The following is a 19,468-nucleotide window of genomic DNA, read 5'->3' on the forward strand; positions in this document are numbered from 1 at the left end:
GAAACGGATACTCATTTCCTGCTCTTCAGCTTGGGGGTGAAAGAGCAGCAAGTCAGTTATGACTATTGCATATATCTAGAAACCCACATCCAGATCACTCTCTGAGGTCAGTAAGAGATGGTAGTTCACACCACCACTAACTCTGCAAGTCCACCCTGGGATCTCACAGTTGAGCAGGTTCTTCCTGCCCCTGCCTAAGAAACAGCTGCAGGTCAGAGTCCCCTCTCAATTATTCAAACCAACCAGGCTCTACAGAGATCCCAAAGGGCAGCAAAGCTGTTGCTGCCTGTTATTTTGCTGGCAATGCACAAACCCAAATAAAACCCAGTTCCCTGTCCCAAGTCCTAATGCACTCAGAGAGGTTAACTGTGCAAAGCTAGGTCACAATAGAGCACCATTACAGCTAACAGCACATCTCAATATGCAGTAGGGGACACCCGCTGATAAAAGTGGAGCAAGAAGTATGGGTGGAGAGAACATTATCAAACATTTTAACTGCTGCAAGTTAGGCTGCAATTGTACAGTTAAAACCACTGCAAAGCTGTTGTCTGACTCAAGCAGGTTGTTTTGCTCTAACACAATCCACAAGACCAGATTGTTTCACTTTCCCAAAAAGTTTACAGATAATCATTAAAAAGAAGCCCTCAGAATTAGTTATTTTAATTGTTCCCAATGGAAGAGATGCCCATTCAGTGAAGATGCCTGTCAGTAACCATTCTCTTCCTTCCATTCCCCAGCAAGTTGTGGGTATATTTTACAATTTGTCTGAGATTGCCTACAGGGGCAGAGGTCTTTCCAGATATTACTTCCCCATAATATTCCACGGAAGAGGCAACAAGGTTAGCAGGGATTCAAAGCAGCATTTTAAAATAGAGGAGTCAAGTGTGTCTCTACGACACAGCACAGAGATAGAGCAAACCTGGCTATTTCAGTTCAGCTGCTCACAAAACTTACTAATTTTCTTTTAAATTAGACATTCAATGCAGATGGCTATTCTTCAGTGCAAACATTTCTCCCCTCTCAAATAAACCCGCACTTTACCAAGACAATATTTGCAAGATGAGATCATATACTGCAGTAGACCAATTACACAGTTGGGAAAGGAGGGACTGTATTTGGGGCTTACAGACCCAAAGCACATCTCTGCTGCTATCAGGCACATTACAGCTGCCTGATGGTGCTTCAAACTGAACTAAAGTTTTCCTAGCCTTCTACCTATAGTTGCATATTGAAAACCACTTTTGCACCTCCATCATCTCTTAAGTTTAAAATCTGACACAATTCAAGTACAATATGTGAAGACCAGCTCTTATGATAAATATTTTTAAATCTTCATAGCAAATGCCAGCAGCCAGACCCAGTAGAATCCAACTTAGATTTGAATACTTTTTATCATCCAACAGCAAACAATTTCTGAATCCAAGATTAATTATAAGTTTAACACTAAGGTCTACTTTTTTCTTTCCCCTCCAGCTTACCAGCTTTTCTATCGTTAGGGGAAAAATATTGACACAAATTTTCCCTTAAATAAAGGAACACTTCAGTAGTATAACATATCATAAGCCTTACGTTTCTGCAACCATAAATGCCAGGCAATTGGAACTCATTTTCTCCATAAACCTATCCTTCAAATTAAACAGTGTACAGTGGCCACTTCTCTTCCTTGGCTACTGCCACCTCAGAGAACCACAAAGCATGAAGGTGCCACTACTCCATTAGAAACCCCTGGGTTTGCCTCACTTTGCACATTTGAACTGGTCCACTGCACTCAGGCTTGCCCTGGTCCCTGAGCACACATAAGTCATTGCAGTAAGCACCAGTAAATGAAAGTTTAACATCTGCATGATGCAGAGTTCAAAAGGCAAATCAACACGGGGCAGGGGGGGGGGAGGGGAGGTGGGAGTGGGGGTGTGGAAGGGGATTGCAAGCAGCTAAGAAACATGGTTTAGGGTACACAGCCTCTCTGTAAGTACAGCATTTAATTTATCCACGGAGAAGGACAGCTTTGGAGACCAATCAAACCATCTGCCAGAGCAAACTGAGGCACCCTTTTTTTAAGTATACTATGCTAAGGATACTCTCAGAATCCTGTCTAGCCCCTGATGTGGCACACAATGTGAGGCCTGCTGTCCCAACAACACTGAGCAGCACAGCTAAGCAGAAGACTTGCCAAAAGCCCAAAACACAAATACAAAAGACAAAGCACATTTCCTCCCTGCACAATTAAGGAGTGAAGACCAGTACTCTTGCTACCCTTTTACTACCTTTTACCCCACTTAATCTCCCTTAAGGGCATCTTTTGTTTGAAGACCCTCTAGCCTGGCATCATCCCATGAAGAGAAAGAAAGCCTCCTCCCTAGCTCAGAATATCTGCAAGAGGATCTCTCTAGTGACACAGGGAAACTGTGGACAAATGAAAGCAGAACACTCAAAGATGCCAGAAGCCAAAGAAGTTGCATTTTACAGCAGAAGCCTCTTGGGTGTACAAGCACTGTCCATTACAGCAGCAGTCCAGCAGAGCAGAAGTACAGCAAAAAAACCAGCTGTGGGTCAGAAGCACATGGGATACTTTCTAGGGAAGCTTCACACAGAGGGAGACATCACTGAAAAGCAAGAAGAAAAGTTTCAGTACTGCCCATTAACAGCTGAGGTTCAGTAAGAATACAACCCTGACTACTCTAGAGAGACTTAGCCCTGGCAAACCTCCAGGTCAGGAAACTGCAGCCTCTCCTAAGCACTTTCAAATGGCTAGAGTCAGAGAAGCCATCCTGCTTCTACCCCACCATACACAACTGCTTTGAGCTCTTCTGAGCTCTGTGTGTCCTACATATAGAGAGCTGGTGGGTTTTCAGCAACAATGGGCCAAAATACTTAGGTGGTTGGAGCCCGATTCTACAGGAAACTACACCAGCAGAATTATCCCTTCTTACGCAGGAGTTCTCAGATTACACCAGCACAAGAGAGAAGGCAGAACTGGGAGGACATGTCAAATGTTTAGGAGGAAGTGGAGGTTATAGGCCATGTTCAGCTTCACTGAGGAACAAACGCATCCAAGCTCTGGCAAGAAAGATGGGGACTGCAAGGGAGGAAAAGCTTCACACACAAGCGCATAGGGAATGCACATGAGTGAAATATGGGTTTTTGCCAATAAAACAGAAACCACAGAGCTCCCCAAAGCAGACCATGCTACAAACCAGATATTATCTTTTTGATACTCACCCTCATTAGACAGCAAGCAATAAAACCTATTAGTGAAAAATTCATCTCCCCTGCCCCTTGCCCTGGCCCTCCCCCACCACATGCCCTCCTGCTCTGATGCTCTCTCTCTTTTAGGATGGCTGCGATTTGTTCTGAGAAGCGACAGGTTTATAGGTTAGCTGACACCTTCTCTCTGTGGAATTTTAATTAACTTCTCCCATCGTCAATATGTTAAGGAGCAGGGTTCCCATTATACGAGGTCAGCAGCGTGTTTCAGGCCCTGCTATATCAGCCGTCAAATTGAAGAATTAATGACGTGGCTAATTGGCTCTAATTCTCTACACCCCCCTCCTCAAAATATGGAGTGGTAGGGTGGGCTAGCAGGGAAGGCTGGTACAGTCTTCAGCCTCATAAAAGAGGAGTGCACAATTTAAGCCCACTTGTTCATGGAGTAGCTGTTCCACCACCTCCCATTTATCACCCTGCAGGGAGAAAAGGGGTGGTGGGGGTGGGGAGACTGTGAGTAAATATTGTGACAGAGAGTGTGCATAAGCGTGCACACCAGGGAGAGGAACACTGTCCTGACAAGAGGCCACCTCAGTAGGTCATCACTTAGGAGTAGGAAGCAGCATGCCACTGGGCTCTAACCAGCCACGGTGCTAGAGCCAGAGCCTGTCTGCTAGAAAAGCAGCCCTTGCAATACAGAAAACAGCAAAGGGCTTCTACCCAACATCTTGCAGCAGCACTAATGCACATGGCACTTCTTCAAAAATGCTGCCTCAAACATCCAAAGCAGTGGGACAAGGGAACTACAGAATGATAGCAGGCTTCGAGGGTCATTTCCCTGATAATGCCATTAGCTCTGTACCACTAAGTTTCTGCTGCCTTCAAAACAAATTGGGAAATCTAATGAGGACAGCAATTGTGTGAAGTATTTTGGTTTTGCACAAGCCTAAAATTCACTAGTTGCAGACATCATATGGGCGGCAACAGAATTTCTTCCTGCCTTCCTTGAGGAAAGCTGAGGAAGAATCTCCTTTGCATGCAGAAGATCAGCTTAACCATGAACCAACTGCAACAGATCATTGCTGGTCATTTTAAGATTTTAACAGCAAAAGTTTAAAGTTATCAGATTTTCATCCTCAAGACAAGGAGCACACTCTGGAACACACTGGTGTAGGTACTGCCCTTACGTCCCATGCTGAAGCTGTAGTTGTAGCATTTTGCCTACTCTGGAAGCACAGGGCTAAAGAAAATAGGGGCTGGAAAACCTCATTCCTCAATTCCACTTTTCTTAGTTAAGCATGCTTCACAAAAACAGCTCTAACCAAAACACAAAGCTCACAAGCAGGGACCTTTTTTGCTTGGCATTTCTTCTGCCAGAAAATGAGAATACAAGTTGGCATCTTTTCAGTACAGAAAACTTCAAGAGGTTCTGTCTCATTGCTTCTAATTAACAAGTCAGATTTGTGGACACAGCCTATCCAACTCCTTTGCTTCTCTCTGTTAGAAATTTGGAATAAAGAGATCTGTTACCTTAATAAGGGGCTGATAGCAATGGACCACACTCGATCCTCTGTCTGCACTGTATGTAGACACTGCCCAACTCTGCCCGTGGACAGGGACCAAACCTAAAGAGAAAGATGCATGTTATGCCACATCACCCAGAAAGTGCAGCAGGTAGAATGCACACTGCTAACATTGTGCTGGAAGAGTTGCCCGAACTACCACATCGCCTTCCCTGAGATGCTCTCCCTGAATTCCCATTACTCGTTTTTTAAGAGCACAGCCTTCAATCACTGGCAAGAAACAAGTACTTCAAGTTACACAAGGATTCATCTTATAAGTATGACCTTCCACCCCACTGGTAACAGAGAGAGCACCCCCATCATCACATGCTCTCTAGGGCAGCACTTAACACAGAGACTTTGACTTAAATAAACAAGAAGTGGAATTCGTTCAAATCTCTACTGTTCTCTTGAACAGCATGGGAAGACTTTCTACCATCCCTGAAAAATTTTCATTTATATTATCTATAAAATAAATCGCTTGCTGTCTTGTAAAATAGTTTTTTTATAAACCCACTCCTTTGCAGCCAAGTTTCTTAAGTGTACCTCAGGCTATTTTCAAACAGGGCCGCCACCTGCTCACTGACAAAGTGAGAGAATCTCTTCCCTCCCCCATCAGTGCATACCCACAAATCCCCTCCTGCATCATTTCTGGGTCCTAATGAAGCCCCCCAGATTTCTGTTGGAGCCTCTGCTTCTGGTCCTCATTTTCTCCACCTTGCCTTCATTCTTGGCCCAAATAACTTGAGCCCCCCAGTTCTCTGTAACCCACCCCCAATGTTTCACTTCAAGACTTCAAAGCTGGGAGTGCTTTATTTGTTTGTTTGTTGATAATGCCCAGGATTGCAGGCTATTCTTGTCAGCAGGGAATTTAGCACCTAGTGTCACCAAAAGCAGCAGAAAAGCTTAACTCTTTTAAGGCATCCCTATCTCCTACAGGTTAAAAATATTGCTCAGAGAACACTATCTGGTGCCTATCACACAGGAATGTACATTAGCAGCTCTTCAGGGCTTAGTCCTAATCAACACTCAGCAGAGCCCTCAATAGCTTAGACACTTAGAGCCCCTTTAAAAGGCTGGTAGGGATTCCCTTCTACCCTCCAAAAGTCTCATTCACACAAACAAAAGAGATGATAAAAAAAATAAAAGGTGAATGTCCCTAAGAGCCTATGCTGTGGGGAGCACTGGGTGAGCAAGATCTCACACCAGCTCCAAGAAAAACAGCCTTAAATTCCGTTCTGGCAATCAGGAATTTGTTCTCAAAGTTGCGGAGATCTGTCCTCTGGCTGCCAGGGAAGCAGCAAGAAGGTACTCTCTCAGCAAAGAGGCTTCAAAGAACTGCAAAGAGTAGCCCTGCCTAAGTCTTAGACAAAGCACCACTAAGGCCTTGCTCTCAGGAGGGAAGCAGCATCCCCAACAGCACTCTCTGCATCTGGACACTGCTTTACTTGGGAGCGATTTTACCCAGGAGTACACCAACACAGGGGGACCAACAAGAACAGATAGAATCATGCTGTTTAGCAGCCTATCAGAGAGTTACCAATTAATAACCACATACTTCCTAAAAAGCCTCGAGAGATGTATTTAAGTCTGTCTTTGCCCCTCTTGCAAAATAGGGATAACAGTTTTTCCTCTCAATTAATGCTCTAAAATATATACCAGGGACCAATAGTATCCATCAGCTTACCCTGAGCAACAGCCAAAGCTTTCAACATAGAACCACTTCCAACAATGAAACAAGTAGTTGGAAAGATGCTACAAGTACTGCATCATGCTAGCAGGACAAGAGTGAAAGACCTTTGTGGAGTTTCCCAAACTACTGAAAGAGAGTTGGTCACAGAAAAATTCTCTAGGTCCTTGTAGGAACAGAACACTGCCAAGCAGATTCCACAAAGATCAAAAATCAACGAGGTCCTACCTCAAAAAGAAATAGTAAAAAATTATGTAGGAGGATTCAGTGATGCCAAATGGAAGAGAAAATGGGTGCTAACAATATTCATAGCCTAATTTCACTCCTGGTCTGAAAACCAAGAGCCATTAAAAAGAAAAAAACCACAAAACTAAGAAAACCAAAAAAACCACAACAACCACCAACATAAGCCCACAGACCACAAATAAATAACACAGAACTCCACAGATCTGGAAAAGACATCATGCTGCCCCTTAGAGACATTGAATATACAACAGAGAGCGTGTGAAGCAGCACTGAATCACAAAGCAAGGATGTGCTTAAGATACATATGGCAAACTTCAGACTAACTGACATGGATCTCCACTAGTGTTAGACGTAGAGTGAAAGAAGCAAAACATCAGCTGCTGCCTTCTGCACTTCCTAGTTTAAACCAGCAGCTGATGTCATGAAGTACTGCCAAATCTCTTTCTTAAAAACTTGGCACAGCAAGCATCTTTTCAGAAACATGATCCTACGTCAAGATACCCAGTGCTCCTTCTGCAGACACACAAGACAGGGTTCACAACAGTTCTGCTGACACAAACGTTCATGGCACAAGACCTCCTAGGTCACCTCTGCAGCAGCACCTGCAGCTGCTGGACCATCACTGCTCACCTTTGCTGTTCTGTCCCGGGAGCCGCTGACAATGAGGCCACCTTGGAAGTCCACACAGTTCACCTCCTGTTCATGCGCAGAGAACTTGACACTGTAAGAGCCATGGATCTTGTGAAGGACAATATTTCCATCCCTGAAAAACAAATCCCCAGGCAGGGAGTCTGTATCAGCTGCATCTCCCTTGGACATGCACTATGCCTTAGTGCACAGGAGAGCCACAAAAAGATGAGGACTGATCTCTCACAGGAGCTGAAATACGTTCAGCATTATTAACCCTCCACTCAACACACATCACCTGTTCTCTTGCAATCCCACATCTGGCCAGTCGAAGCCCAATATGCCACACATGAAAGTATTCCTCACTATCTTTCCACCTTCCACTTTGTGTTCAGCTACAGAAACTAGTATAGCAGCCATTCCTTCTGCCACTGCTCTGAGCTTGCCAGAATCCTGGCTGGACGCTGAACGGCTGGAGTAAGGGAACAAGCAAGAGGTCAGACTCAGCCATGTCCAAGTCTCAGCTTTTCATTCATTTCAGAGCAGACGTGCAAAGCATTGTGCTTTGAATTAATGTGAAAAACATTTAGAGTTTTTTCATCCAATACAGGTACTGGAACTTCAAAGGCATGACTTCTTTTGTCACCTGAATTTTGGGCTGCAGTTCATAGAGGAGAATGTTTAAGATATCCAGGGCAGACAGACAGGCTTGCATCTTCCAATTCTGTGCTTATGTGCTGTGTGTATTCATAGCTAAAACTTTATAAATAACAGTTCTGTCATTTGCTGTAATTGAAGAAGGCCAGTCAAATGCAAAATTAATTGGAGAACAGTATGTGTGTGTGCAGGAATGCTTAGTGGTTTCCCCCCTCTCCACAATTGTATCAGGAGGTCTAATAAACACATACTTGTCTCTAGAAAGCTTTATGCACCACTGCAGTACCAATTAACCAGCAGTTCTGAGTATCAGAGCACAGTCTAGCTACCCTGACTTTAACAGAGAAAGAAATTAAAACTGCAATCAGTCAGGACTGTCCCATCAGTCAGTTGAACAGTCCCATGAACATCTACATACAGTCAAAAGAGAAAGGACACTTTATAAGGTCAACAGCATGAGACTCAGCTGCTCCACTGTTTTACTAGAAGCTTTTCCATAACAGAGGAAGCATCAGCAGTAGAAGACAGACAAGCATGAGGACACTGTGTAATGACATTGACTGCCCTGCTCTGGGCTGGAGCTGCACAAAACCTTTCCAACTTCACTGCCACACTCCTTGGGCTCCTTCATAGACCCAACTTACCCCCCTCCACTGACAATGTGAGAGTTGACAAGAACAAAGCGACACACATCCTCCTGGTGGCCAGAGAAGATAGCTTGAGGTTGACGCTGAAAACCCGCACTGTCTGGACAGAGTCGGTAGGCCTGGATGTTCTCTGCTTGAGACAGGTAGAGATACTCGCCATCCAGCTCCATCCAGGGCATCAAACTGCAAACAGACAGCATATTGGGGGGGGTGCAGAAGCAGGGAAAACAAAACAGAACACCTCACACACAAAAAAACCCCAAAGATTGTATATGTACGTATATATACAAAAGCAAATGCCCACTCAGGAAAGCATTAAGTTGGAGCTGCTGACAACATGCAAAAGCAGGGCTTAATGGAGCAGCACAGCTAAAAAGTGAAGCTCCTCCAGAACCAAACAAAGCAGATCATATTGCTGTCATTTTTCTAACCAAAAGCTGAGGAAAAGGAAGCATGGAACCTCTGAAACAAAGATGGCCAAGAGTCTAGTGAGTTTAGATAGAAAACACTTCAGGCTTCCTGACCTCTCTTGATGAGTGCTGTACTTTTTAAGAAACTAGACTATTTGAAAGCTATGTCAAACATTTGTAACAGAGCTTTCAATATGAAGCTCTTGGTGCAAACAGTCAGTCTTGATCCTTCATGCTATTTGCCAATGCCCAGCAGAGACTATAAAGCCGACACTGCTTCACAAGCATCTGGGGAGGGGAGAAGGTCACATCAATTAACACAGATCTTCCTACAGAGTCCTACAACTCCTGCATTCTGTGCATGCTGATATGTAAAGCAGCAGGGTAAGCCTGAGTCTATCAAAGAACTCTGCTCATGTAGGTGAGATTTTTTCCTGCATTCATGTCTCTTCCACTGCTGAGCCAAAAGGAACTGCAGAGCAACCTCTTGATTTCTTTTGCCCATCTTTCAGAAGTGTCCACACACCCTTACTACCCCTTGATTTCTGTGGGACAGTGGCAGGTTCCTACAGACAGGTTCCAGTTCAAGAGCAGTAGACTGCTAAAGCAGCTGTTCTCAAGCCTTTTGAAGGCTTAAGTTAGAAGTGGAAAATATGCTTCACTTCCTGGGAGACCAAAAAGAGAAGGAGACACTCAATCCATGACTCAATCAAGTCAGTCATCACAAAAAATGTATTTATTCTTGAAACAAAACCAAAATGCAGAAAGCAGAACAGGCTACAATGCACACTTAGGCAGTGAGCCATTTGCTTGAGATTTTGCTTTTGTGTAGCCACCAGAGAACCAGCAAATAAGGCCTTCTGGTTATGGCAAGGCCAGATACAAAGAGACATGAGGCTTGTGTCATATGAGGCATGGATACATGAAATTGCATCTACTCTGCAGTCACTACCGAGTGCACCAATACTCATGCAAGCAATGAGCAAAACCAGAGCCTTTCCATAGAGCAGCTTTTCAGTTCTCAAACTATTCAGGAACAAACTGTTTTGAAAGCAGCAGCGCTTCTGATAAAAACTTCTCCCACTTTACTGCAAATCATTCATCCTCAGAGGTCATGATTTTCTGTGTCAGCAGAGCCATCACACACAGCCCCACCTCGTAACATCACAATGAGGAACTAAAACGAGCAAGAGGATGAGATTGCTTATTAGATAGAAGGTTCCTGCTCACCTACATTCATCTCGAATAGGAGGCTTTTAGTCACACAAAGCACTTAAGCATAGGTTATAACATTCATCTGGGATTTGATCAGATGCATGGAAAAAATAAGTGGCATCTTTAGAGCAGCAGCTCTGGTTTTAGGTGGGCTTTGATTTCCCTTTCCTTCCTCCACTCCTACGCAGTCCTCTAAAAGCAAGTGAATATCCAGCTTACCTAGACTACAGCCAGCTTCTGTGGCTCTCCTCCTGCTGTACTTTAGCTTTTTACCTTTTTCTATGGCTTTTTCATAAAGTGAAGTAACAATTTTGAAGCAGAATAAATGAAAATTAGAGGATGCAATTTGGATGGTGACCTCATTAAATCACTTTTCACTTGGGAAGCTGGTTTAGTAATGATCTCTAACATCCATAGAGCCTGTCTTCACAGATGGTTGCAATCACTTCAAAGGCAGGTATACAACCTGCACCAAACCCCATTCTGCTCATTACAGCTGTTCCCAGGACTTTATACAAGCAGTGGTACATTATCCACCACTTCAATCCACACAGCACAAAAAGGTATGAAAGCTCAGTGGCAGCTCACTGTTCTTCATCAGCTAACAAACCATAGTCTGTCTCATTTTTCCTTCACTGATGACTAAAAGGCTGAAAATTCAGATGCGCAGTTCAGAAAAGAGACCCATCTTATGCCTTGCTTTGAAAGGTGAGTACACCATTGCAAGCAAGAACTTAATTACCATCTTCTCTGATTAATGTTAAATATACATATATTTTTAAATTAAGGAGACAAGCGTAAGGTAGGAGAATGAAGAAGAGCAAGGTACAAGGATGGCAATTAGCATTTGTACATCCAAATCAGGAGCCAGGATAAAGCATGGGAGACAAACCAAACATTTTGAGGGGGACACAAGTCCACATCTGGGATCAAGGTATGCTCATTGTGAGAGCAGAACAGAAAATTGCTCATGGTATGTTCCTATCTATTGCTGTATAATAGTTAGAAAGCTGCAGTAAATCACAGAATGCTATGGGGTTGGAAGGGACCTCTGAAGATCATCAAGTCCAACCTCCTGCCAGAACAGGACCAAAACTAGGGCAGCTCACTCTGATGACAAATTCTAGCTCTTATTATGAAAGGAAATTTGGACTCTCAGAGTGAACCCCTAGAGCAAGACAGCAACTCCAGTTACCCCACATCCAGCTAGCCAGCAACACTCAAAACAGGCCAGCAACATCACTTGTAAGACTCCGTGGACCACAAGGAGCAGGAATCATCTCATTTCAGGGCAAAAACAAAAACCCAAGGCCTGCAGCAGCTGACACAGAACAAAGTAGAAGAGAAAGGAGCCACTTGCTTGCGTTTCCATTTCAGGACTGTCTCCCTGCGGCAACGTCCGTGCCTCCAGTTCCGAGACACTTTCACCCTTTCCTTCACCGGAATGCCAGCAGCTCTGCAGACAGAAGAGAGATGAGATTAGCAACCAGGACTAATGCCATACAGACAACAAACAAAGCTGGTCACAGGTATGCCCTCTCTTAGCTTCCACAAATGATGAACTGGCAAACATTGGTAGTGCCTCAGCCATACTAGCACAAGCACACTTGTGGGAGTTGACAAGAAAGGGTCAAGACTGAGGAGGGTAGGTGCTTATCAGCATAGAAAGCCATCCCTGATGATGACTAGTGTACAAGTCTCAAATCTGATCAAGATCTGATCTAGTATACTGAATGCAACATGAGGTCAGACAAAATGTAATCAAAGAAAGATAACACGGAAAGAGACTACCACAACAACCAGAGAAGCAGGTCATCACTCTTCTAAGAGAGACTAAAGGAAGCCAGTTAAGACAAGGACAACACCATACATGAACAGATAGAGGAAATAGGAGAACAATGAAACCAGCAGCTAGAAGAATGCAGCTAGCTAGAAGACTAGTAAAGAAACTACTCCAGATCCTCACCTGCCTGACAGTCACAACCAGATGCAATAATTATTGAGAGTATAATAAAAGAGTATGCTCTAATTAAAAATAAAAATCATTAATCTGTATAACTACTCAATGCACACACTCCTCAGGACAATTTTTTGTAGCAGTCCACCAAAGAATAAAGAATTCCACAACATCACTAGAAAATTCTCTTGCAGTCAGAACGGTAGTTCATAAATAGTTGCTGGGAGGCAAATCAAACTTATTGGGATGAGCTGAGATGAGCCAAGATCAACACAGCTCAAGAGATGACAAAAGGCAGGTGCCACAGAGACCTGGGACCAAGGTTGCTTGCATCTACATGACCATATATGCACTTCAAGCAGCAGTTCAACATCTGTTTTGCTTTCATGATCCAGAGTAGACTATAGGGAGATGGGGGGAGGCAGATTTAGCTCCCATCTTTTTCATACCAAGCTTAATTACTCAGTACCCTTGGTGGAGCTGCTTAAATAGAAAAAATTAGAAAAGTACATATATGAAGAAACTTGTGAAGTTTTCCTTTGTTACTTGGGTCTGTGAATGACTAGATTACAAGAGTTTTTCCCCTTTTCATGCATTTCTCAGCAGTCAATATTCCCACACACCTAGGATAAAGGGAAGATCCTTGAGAGATGGGAACTGGTGCCAAATTAGGACCAGCTCCATCCTCCCAGCCCTACTGTGCCCCCAACACACATCCCAAAAGTGGTACTCTGTCATTTTTAAAACAAAGACTAGCTCCCTGTAAATAAATATCTCCTGTGGTTGGTAATGGGTGTAGGAATCTCTAACCTGGCCCTGGGGCGTGGCCAGATTCTCATTTTCCCAGCCTTCATTCTATAGCCTCAGGCTCCTTTTTTTCTGTTCACCCTTCCCTCCCCTTTTCTATACTTTCCGGCACTCAGTCACCATTATAATTTGACTGCATTCCTAGGCATGTGACCCATTTTAAACAAAAACAGAAACCACACACAGAAAATATTTTCATCCCCTAGAAAGTTTTGCAACTACAAGTTTATGACCAGTAGAGCTACACCAAATAAAACTGAATTTAAAAACCTACAAGCTCTTTATTTCTCCCAATTCTTAAAAAAACAAAAAAAACCCAAACCTGTAGAGTTAGCCTAGGATACAAGAAGAGGAATTCCATTCTTAAAGCAAGCACTTGCAGGAGCTCATGGGGCCAGATAGTGTGTGAGATGAGGAATGCACAGCATTGAAAAGTCAGGTTAGGTCCAACAGCCTCTTCATTTCTTATTACTCTCCCAGATAGAGTTCAGGCCCTCCGCCTACATCCAGTTCCACTCATTACTCTGAAACACTTCTCCTCCCCACACTCAGTCCTCAGTTAAGTTCTCCCCATGTACAGATTTTAAGCCACCAGCTTGCACAGTGATGGAAAACGCACTCACCCCACAAACCCCTGCCAACTCATGCTGGCCCAACCAGACATCCTGAGCTCAATGCACAAACCCTACTAAGAGTAGATGTAATTTCCAAAGCTCCAAAAAAAAGGTGAATCTCAGGTCAAAAAAGCAGTTTCTATCTTACACTGCTGGTCACTTTTCTAGTTGAGTGGGGGCAGGGGGAAGGGGCAGGGCTTGATCCTCCTGGTGCTGAAAGAGGAACTTCAGAGAGAGTCACATACTGGCTTGGCCCACAATACCAGTTCACTGTTGCAGTTACCTCTGTAACAGACACTTCATTCTTCCACACAAATTTACAGTTCCTGTCTGGAAGGGGTGAGGGTTGGGTGGGAAGGACTACATGGGAGAGGTCTGGTGATGTTTTGGTTTTTTTGTCTTTGTTTTACTGTTAATATATCATTCATCCAGCCTACCTCCTCCATATAGTAGTTCTTGGATACAGATAAACATGTCTCAGAAGCATCCACCTTATATATTCCATACATTTTATTCATTCAAAATAAAAGGCAAGAAAGGATACAGAACGTATGGAGGCCATGAGAAAGGGGTTGTAGAAACTGAAAAATCCCTCCCCTTTGCCAATAACAGACCAACGAACTGCAATGATTTTCAAGTGTTGTTCAGAGACATTTGATCCCTTATACCAGAAGAGAAGTTAAATCAAACCCAGTGATGCAATCAAGTGCCGAGATATAATATGATTTGCTTCCTTAATTGCACACTCCAGAGCAATTCTCCAGATACACTAAAAAAGGTGATGAGCACCACTGCAATGCACACAAGTAGTTTTGAAATCTTAGAAAGTTAAATAGGCCATCACCATGTAGAATCATTTTTTAAAAATCAAATTATTAAATTTTTTCCCCTCCAAAGACCACTTTACTTCAGTCATGATCAACATATTTTCTATATATGCAAAACTTTTAAGAATTTGTTCCATGAAGACTTGAGACAATGAGCAGACATTACACATTCATACTGACTTAACTAACTATACTATACTAACTATACTAACTATACTATATACTATATATATATATATATACTAACTATACTAACTTAACTAACTATACTATACTATACATACTGACTTAACCTTTTACTTCAGCAACTGGATTGAACATCCAGCCTTCTGTAAACAAGTGGTACATAAAACGTTTTGGAGGGACCAATATCCATCAGCCAATGAATAACTTGACCTCTCTTCATATATTTCTTCTAGCAGAATACTAAGGCACATGCTTAACATTCACTACATGCTTAAGTGTTCTGTGAAATCAAGATCTTGGCATTCACATTCTCAGAGAAGCCTCCCAACAGTGAACTTCAAAACCACTGAAGGCTGACTTGCTGAGGAAGTACTGCTATTTTTACCAGGACCTACACTGCCCTGCATCAGAAAGCACCTGATGTATTGCCCAGTATCCTAGAAGCATGACAGGATGAAGACATCAGTGAACACTGAATGTGAAAACTCAATTAAATTCAACCAAAATGTTCTTCAAGTCCATCATCTTACCCCTCTGTTAGGGCATCACAATTATCAACAACTGAGAAAGTCACATGAGTCAGAACATGGAAGGGTATCTTGATTATTAGCTAATTAAACCCAAAAACACTCTGCTAGGATCCCAAACCATGTGGTATGATACATAACTTGAGCTAACACACATTTCCAATTGCATGCACTCCTGCTGGAAGCTCTCTTTACAAAGACTTTGTTCAGCTTCTCCTTCTTAGAGTTCTTGCAGCCTGAGTTCCAGGATAAAAGCCATCCCAAGCAACCCATTATAAAGGATTTTTCATTTCCCCCTTCCTACTTAGCCCCACCCTGCGAAAAAAAGTTTTAGCATTTTGCTCAAATTATGGATTTCCTCTCTTTCTTGGCAGAGTTACCAAAGAAATGTAATATTCCTTCTGGAGTCCACTTCCCAGCTGCTGAAGTGAGAGACTGGGACTATCCCCCCACAGCACCACTGACCCAGGTGACCTCAGCCACCATGGCAGTTGCTGGCCTGGGCCCCAAATGAAAGCAATGAAAGAAAGAATCATTCAGCCTGAGACTAAGCACACCTCCTACTAAAGCTTACCACCATTATTTTTTTGCTTTCAGTGATCTCCCTCCCCAGCCAAACTCCTTTGCTATGAGACATTATATTTCTGCAACAGCAAGAGACACTGTGCTTTTATGCATCCTGAGGAGATTCTGAATGGCAGTCTAAAATTTCAGCATGTGCCAAAACAACTGTGTCTGCAACAACATATACTGTGTTACAGAAGATAACACCAACATGTCATACCGTATATTTTCCCAGCTGCATGGGACATCCTAACCCACCAGTCCTTCACAGTCTGATACATAAAAAGTGCTGAAGAGCTCATCTGGAAATTCAAGTCTGCAGAGACCTGCTGAGACCAAATCTCTTCTGTGGACAAAATCTGCTATCTGCATAAAAGCTGTCACCAGTTTGCCTCAGGCCTGACTTGAGGGGTCATACAGAGGAACAAATAGGTCACAGTGGCTAAGCCCCACTTTCAACCTTGGCCCTGTGGCAGGAATGGCTAACACAGGGAGCAACTGCACTTATTTGTGTAATAGGGACACACCTGTTGAGTGGCAGGGTCTCAGTGCAGTTGCAAGTCACAGGCCACCAACAGACAGCCGAGAGGGAAAAGCTATTTATGTCAGGAGCTCCTGTTTCTGTCCTCAACAAATTGGCCGGCTTTCAAAATGTCTCTTCCAGGACAAAAATTCCACCTGAATTCCTTTAGCATATGATGCTTATTTAGCTTACTGCCAGGTTACTGTCTTACATGCTACTCATTAACTGACACAGGTTCACGTAAGCAAGCTTACAGATTGTTCTCTCCCTGCTCCTTGCCTCCTCTGGAGAGTCTGTGCTACCTCAGCTAGACATTACCAGGTTGTACAGGTTTACTGCTCCACCAAACAGCTCTCATGAACAACTCACCTGCATGAAGAAACCAGATACTCTAATAAAGAACCAGAGCTGCAGACAAACTTCTGTACACACAGCAAAGGCACACACTTCCACATAGGATTCCCAAAAGAACATCACCATCAAGACTGAGCCAGACCACTGTCATCAGGTGCCCCCTCCCTTTCGAGTGACTGCAATAGGAACAGAGCTAGAAACTCCAGGCAGGGTTTGGCCTCCCTCAGGCAGTTAGGTAGGCTTTTTGGAGACAAAATCCAGGCTGCTTCAAAAAATGCATAGCCCTGGAAAGATCTAAGAAAACTTGCAGCTGCTCTATAGTTGTCATGTATATTGTGATTTAAAAGTAGACTGTGAGGGTACTGTTTGTACAGGGTGAAATAACCCATAGCTAGTTCATTATTTTTAGAATTAGATAAAATTCTTCATCTACTTGGAACTCATGAAGACTTTAAGGGTAGGGCAGGCAGTCTTGAAAGAACTCTTATAATTCACATTCCCAGAGCAAGAAGTCTCAATATTGCAGAGCTGTCCTGGCAGATCTAGCCTGACCAGAACTAGCAGTTTAATACAGAGTAAGAACAAATCTAACAGGAGCTCCTAAAACCCAGTAACTTTTCCAGCACAAAGCTATAGCTGTTTGCCCTCTTCCAGGCTTTTACCATTATTGCAGTATTCACCCCAGAGAATTAGCCGCTGCATCATCTGCACCAGTTCATTGCCTACTTCATTCCAGACTGAAAGTAATGAAACTTTGGTAAAAGTAGTTCTTAAAAATGGGAACTGAAGCAGTTTTACAGGCATTCATACTCCCTCACCCTCCAGAACTGAAGGCAGAGGTCTCCTATGATTGCTGCAGTTTGCATTTGGATTTGACTTGCGTAGATTGGCTATTTCCTGCTCCTGCAGGTGCATGTATTTTCCCAAGATCTGGACAAAACACAGCTTTTATTAACTCACAGAAATGCTTACACAGCAGTTAAATTTTCAAAGATGATAGATTCCTTCATTAATGAATCTGTTTCTCTGAACTGGAGAATATACCACAATCCTAGCGAGCAAGGCAGAACAGGAGACAGGGAGAGACAAAACATTTCTGTATTTTCACAACAGCTATTAATATATTACAAAGAGCACACTGTCAAGCTATTTAGGTTGCAACTTTTAACTTGCCCTCTAAAATTCCTTTGTTGCAAAGAGGAAATAAGTTTAGCCCAGCTGCAACTTTATTCCTTCTTCCCTGCTTTAAATAAAGAACTACTTTGCAATGCGCTCTTCGCCTCTCCGATTTCTCCAGTCCAAGGTGGTCCATCAGGCAGGCACTGGACAAAGGCTTAAAGCGTCCTCTGCTATTCCTGGCTCTGACACTGACCTGCTGGACAGAGGGCAACTTGGTTGACATCTCTCTGCCTCTGCTTACCCTGACGGACCATATTTACCCTGGCTATTTAGGCAGCAAGCTCATCAGGACACAGACTGCTCTTGATGGGCCTGTAAAACAGCTGGCAAAACAGACACAGGCTGCCAGGCACAACTGTAATATCACTATACTCACCAAAACCCACGAAGTCTTTGTGCTACTACTCAGCTATGGTTTAGCTGAAGAAAGCATTCTTAAGACTGAACTTTTCTGTGATACGCTGCCTTATGTTTTTGGAACAAAAATGCTCCATTCACCAAACATCACAAAGACAAAGCCCAATTCTTCCTTTAGCTGCTCCCTGTGAATGAGTGAAGCAAAAATCTTCAGCACAGGGACTATCTTTTTACCATCCCCGTGAAAAGGTCTTGTTGCAGTACAGGTCTACACATAAAATCAACATGACTATAGAGAACAAGTGTCAGCCTGATATAGGAAGACTTGTGGAACAGGTGCCAAGAAGCACATCCATCTAAAATTACTCCATACTTCCATAATGCCGACACAATATTCTATTAAGTATTTGTTTACTGCTGACTCAAAAAAGAAACCAAACATTTTTAACACTAAGAATGTGCTTTAAGGACACTTACAAGTCAGGCCTGCTGTCCCTAATACACAGTAATTCACACTGATGTAAACCTAGCGACTCTTCCCCCCCTCCCCCCAACCTTGACACTTTGCCAACCTTGACAAACTCAAGATTTACTCAGTATCATCACAACAGTTACCAAGAGGGTCTAGTTGTCCATCATCTTCATCACCATTCTATTTACATACTAATATTTTAGCTTAAATGAGCAACCTACAGTTTCTACTTAGAATTACACTCAGAAGGAAAGACCCTCTGCCCAAAAGCTTACTTAAGCTCCTCCCCAGCTTGTGTTGGTTAGTCAAGTAAAATGCAAGCTCCCTCTACAAATCTTACTCCTTCAATTGCAAGAGCAGCAATCTTGGAGACTGCTTTTGATCTTGGAGATGTGCATAAGGAGCAAATGGTGTCGAAGAGACATGGCTACTTAAAACCGTTAAGCTGCTGCAGAGACTATTAAACTCTTCTTCATCAAAGTACAAATTTTGCAGCTGGACCAGAACTCAGCACATGCACTCATGCTGGTTCTTCTGGATATGTACAGATACCCAGATCATCCAGTGCTGTGATACACTCTTGTCTTTAATCTTTTGCCAGAACCAACTGACCTACTGAAGCAAAACTGCCCCCAGATTCTGGATCTCCACAAAGGGAAAACAAGCACTTGATTTCCAGGTATCCCCATAAGATCTGGCATGCTGTTTCAAAGAACTGAAGATTGAGCCTTCCATGAAGTTAAAACTAATTAATTCATCCTCCAGACATATCTCAAGGCTCCTGCATAACCAGCTTGTAATATCATTTGGTGTGTTTCCCATGACTGAACTCCCTAGGACCAG

At 43.2% G+C, this 19,468-nt stretch overlaps 1 protein-coding gene across 1 annotated transcript in view; it reads right to left on the reverse strand.

The window, feature by feature from the left end:
- Nucleotides 1-19,468, reverse strand: part of FBXW4 (F-box and WD repeat domain containing 4) — a 58,685-nt gene that overhangs the window by 36,995 nt on the left and 2,222 nt on the right. Inside the window, 4 exon segments of the mRNA XM_071748470.1 lie at nucleotides 4,735-4,829; nucleotides 7,333-7,465; nucleotides 8,631-8,816; nucleotides 11,619-11,714. Coding sequence (XP_071604571.1) covers nucleotides 4,735-4,829; nucleotides 7,333-7,465; nucleotides 8,631-8,816; nucleotides 11,619-11,714 — 510 coding nt within the window.

The sequence above is a fragment of the Heliangelus exortis genome, chromosome 7 (genome assembly GCF_036169615.1).
Source record: "Heliangelus exortis chromosome 7, bHelExo1.hap1, whole genome shotgun sequence".
Taxonomy (NCBI): domain Eukaryota; kingdom Metazoa; phylum Chordata; class Aves; order Apodiformes; family Trochilidae; genus Heliangelus; species Heliangelus exortis.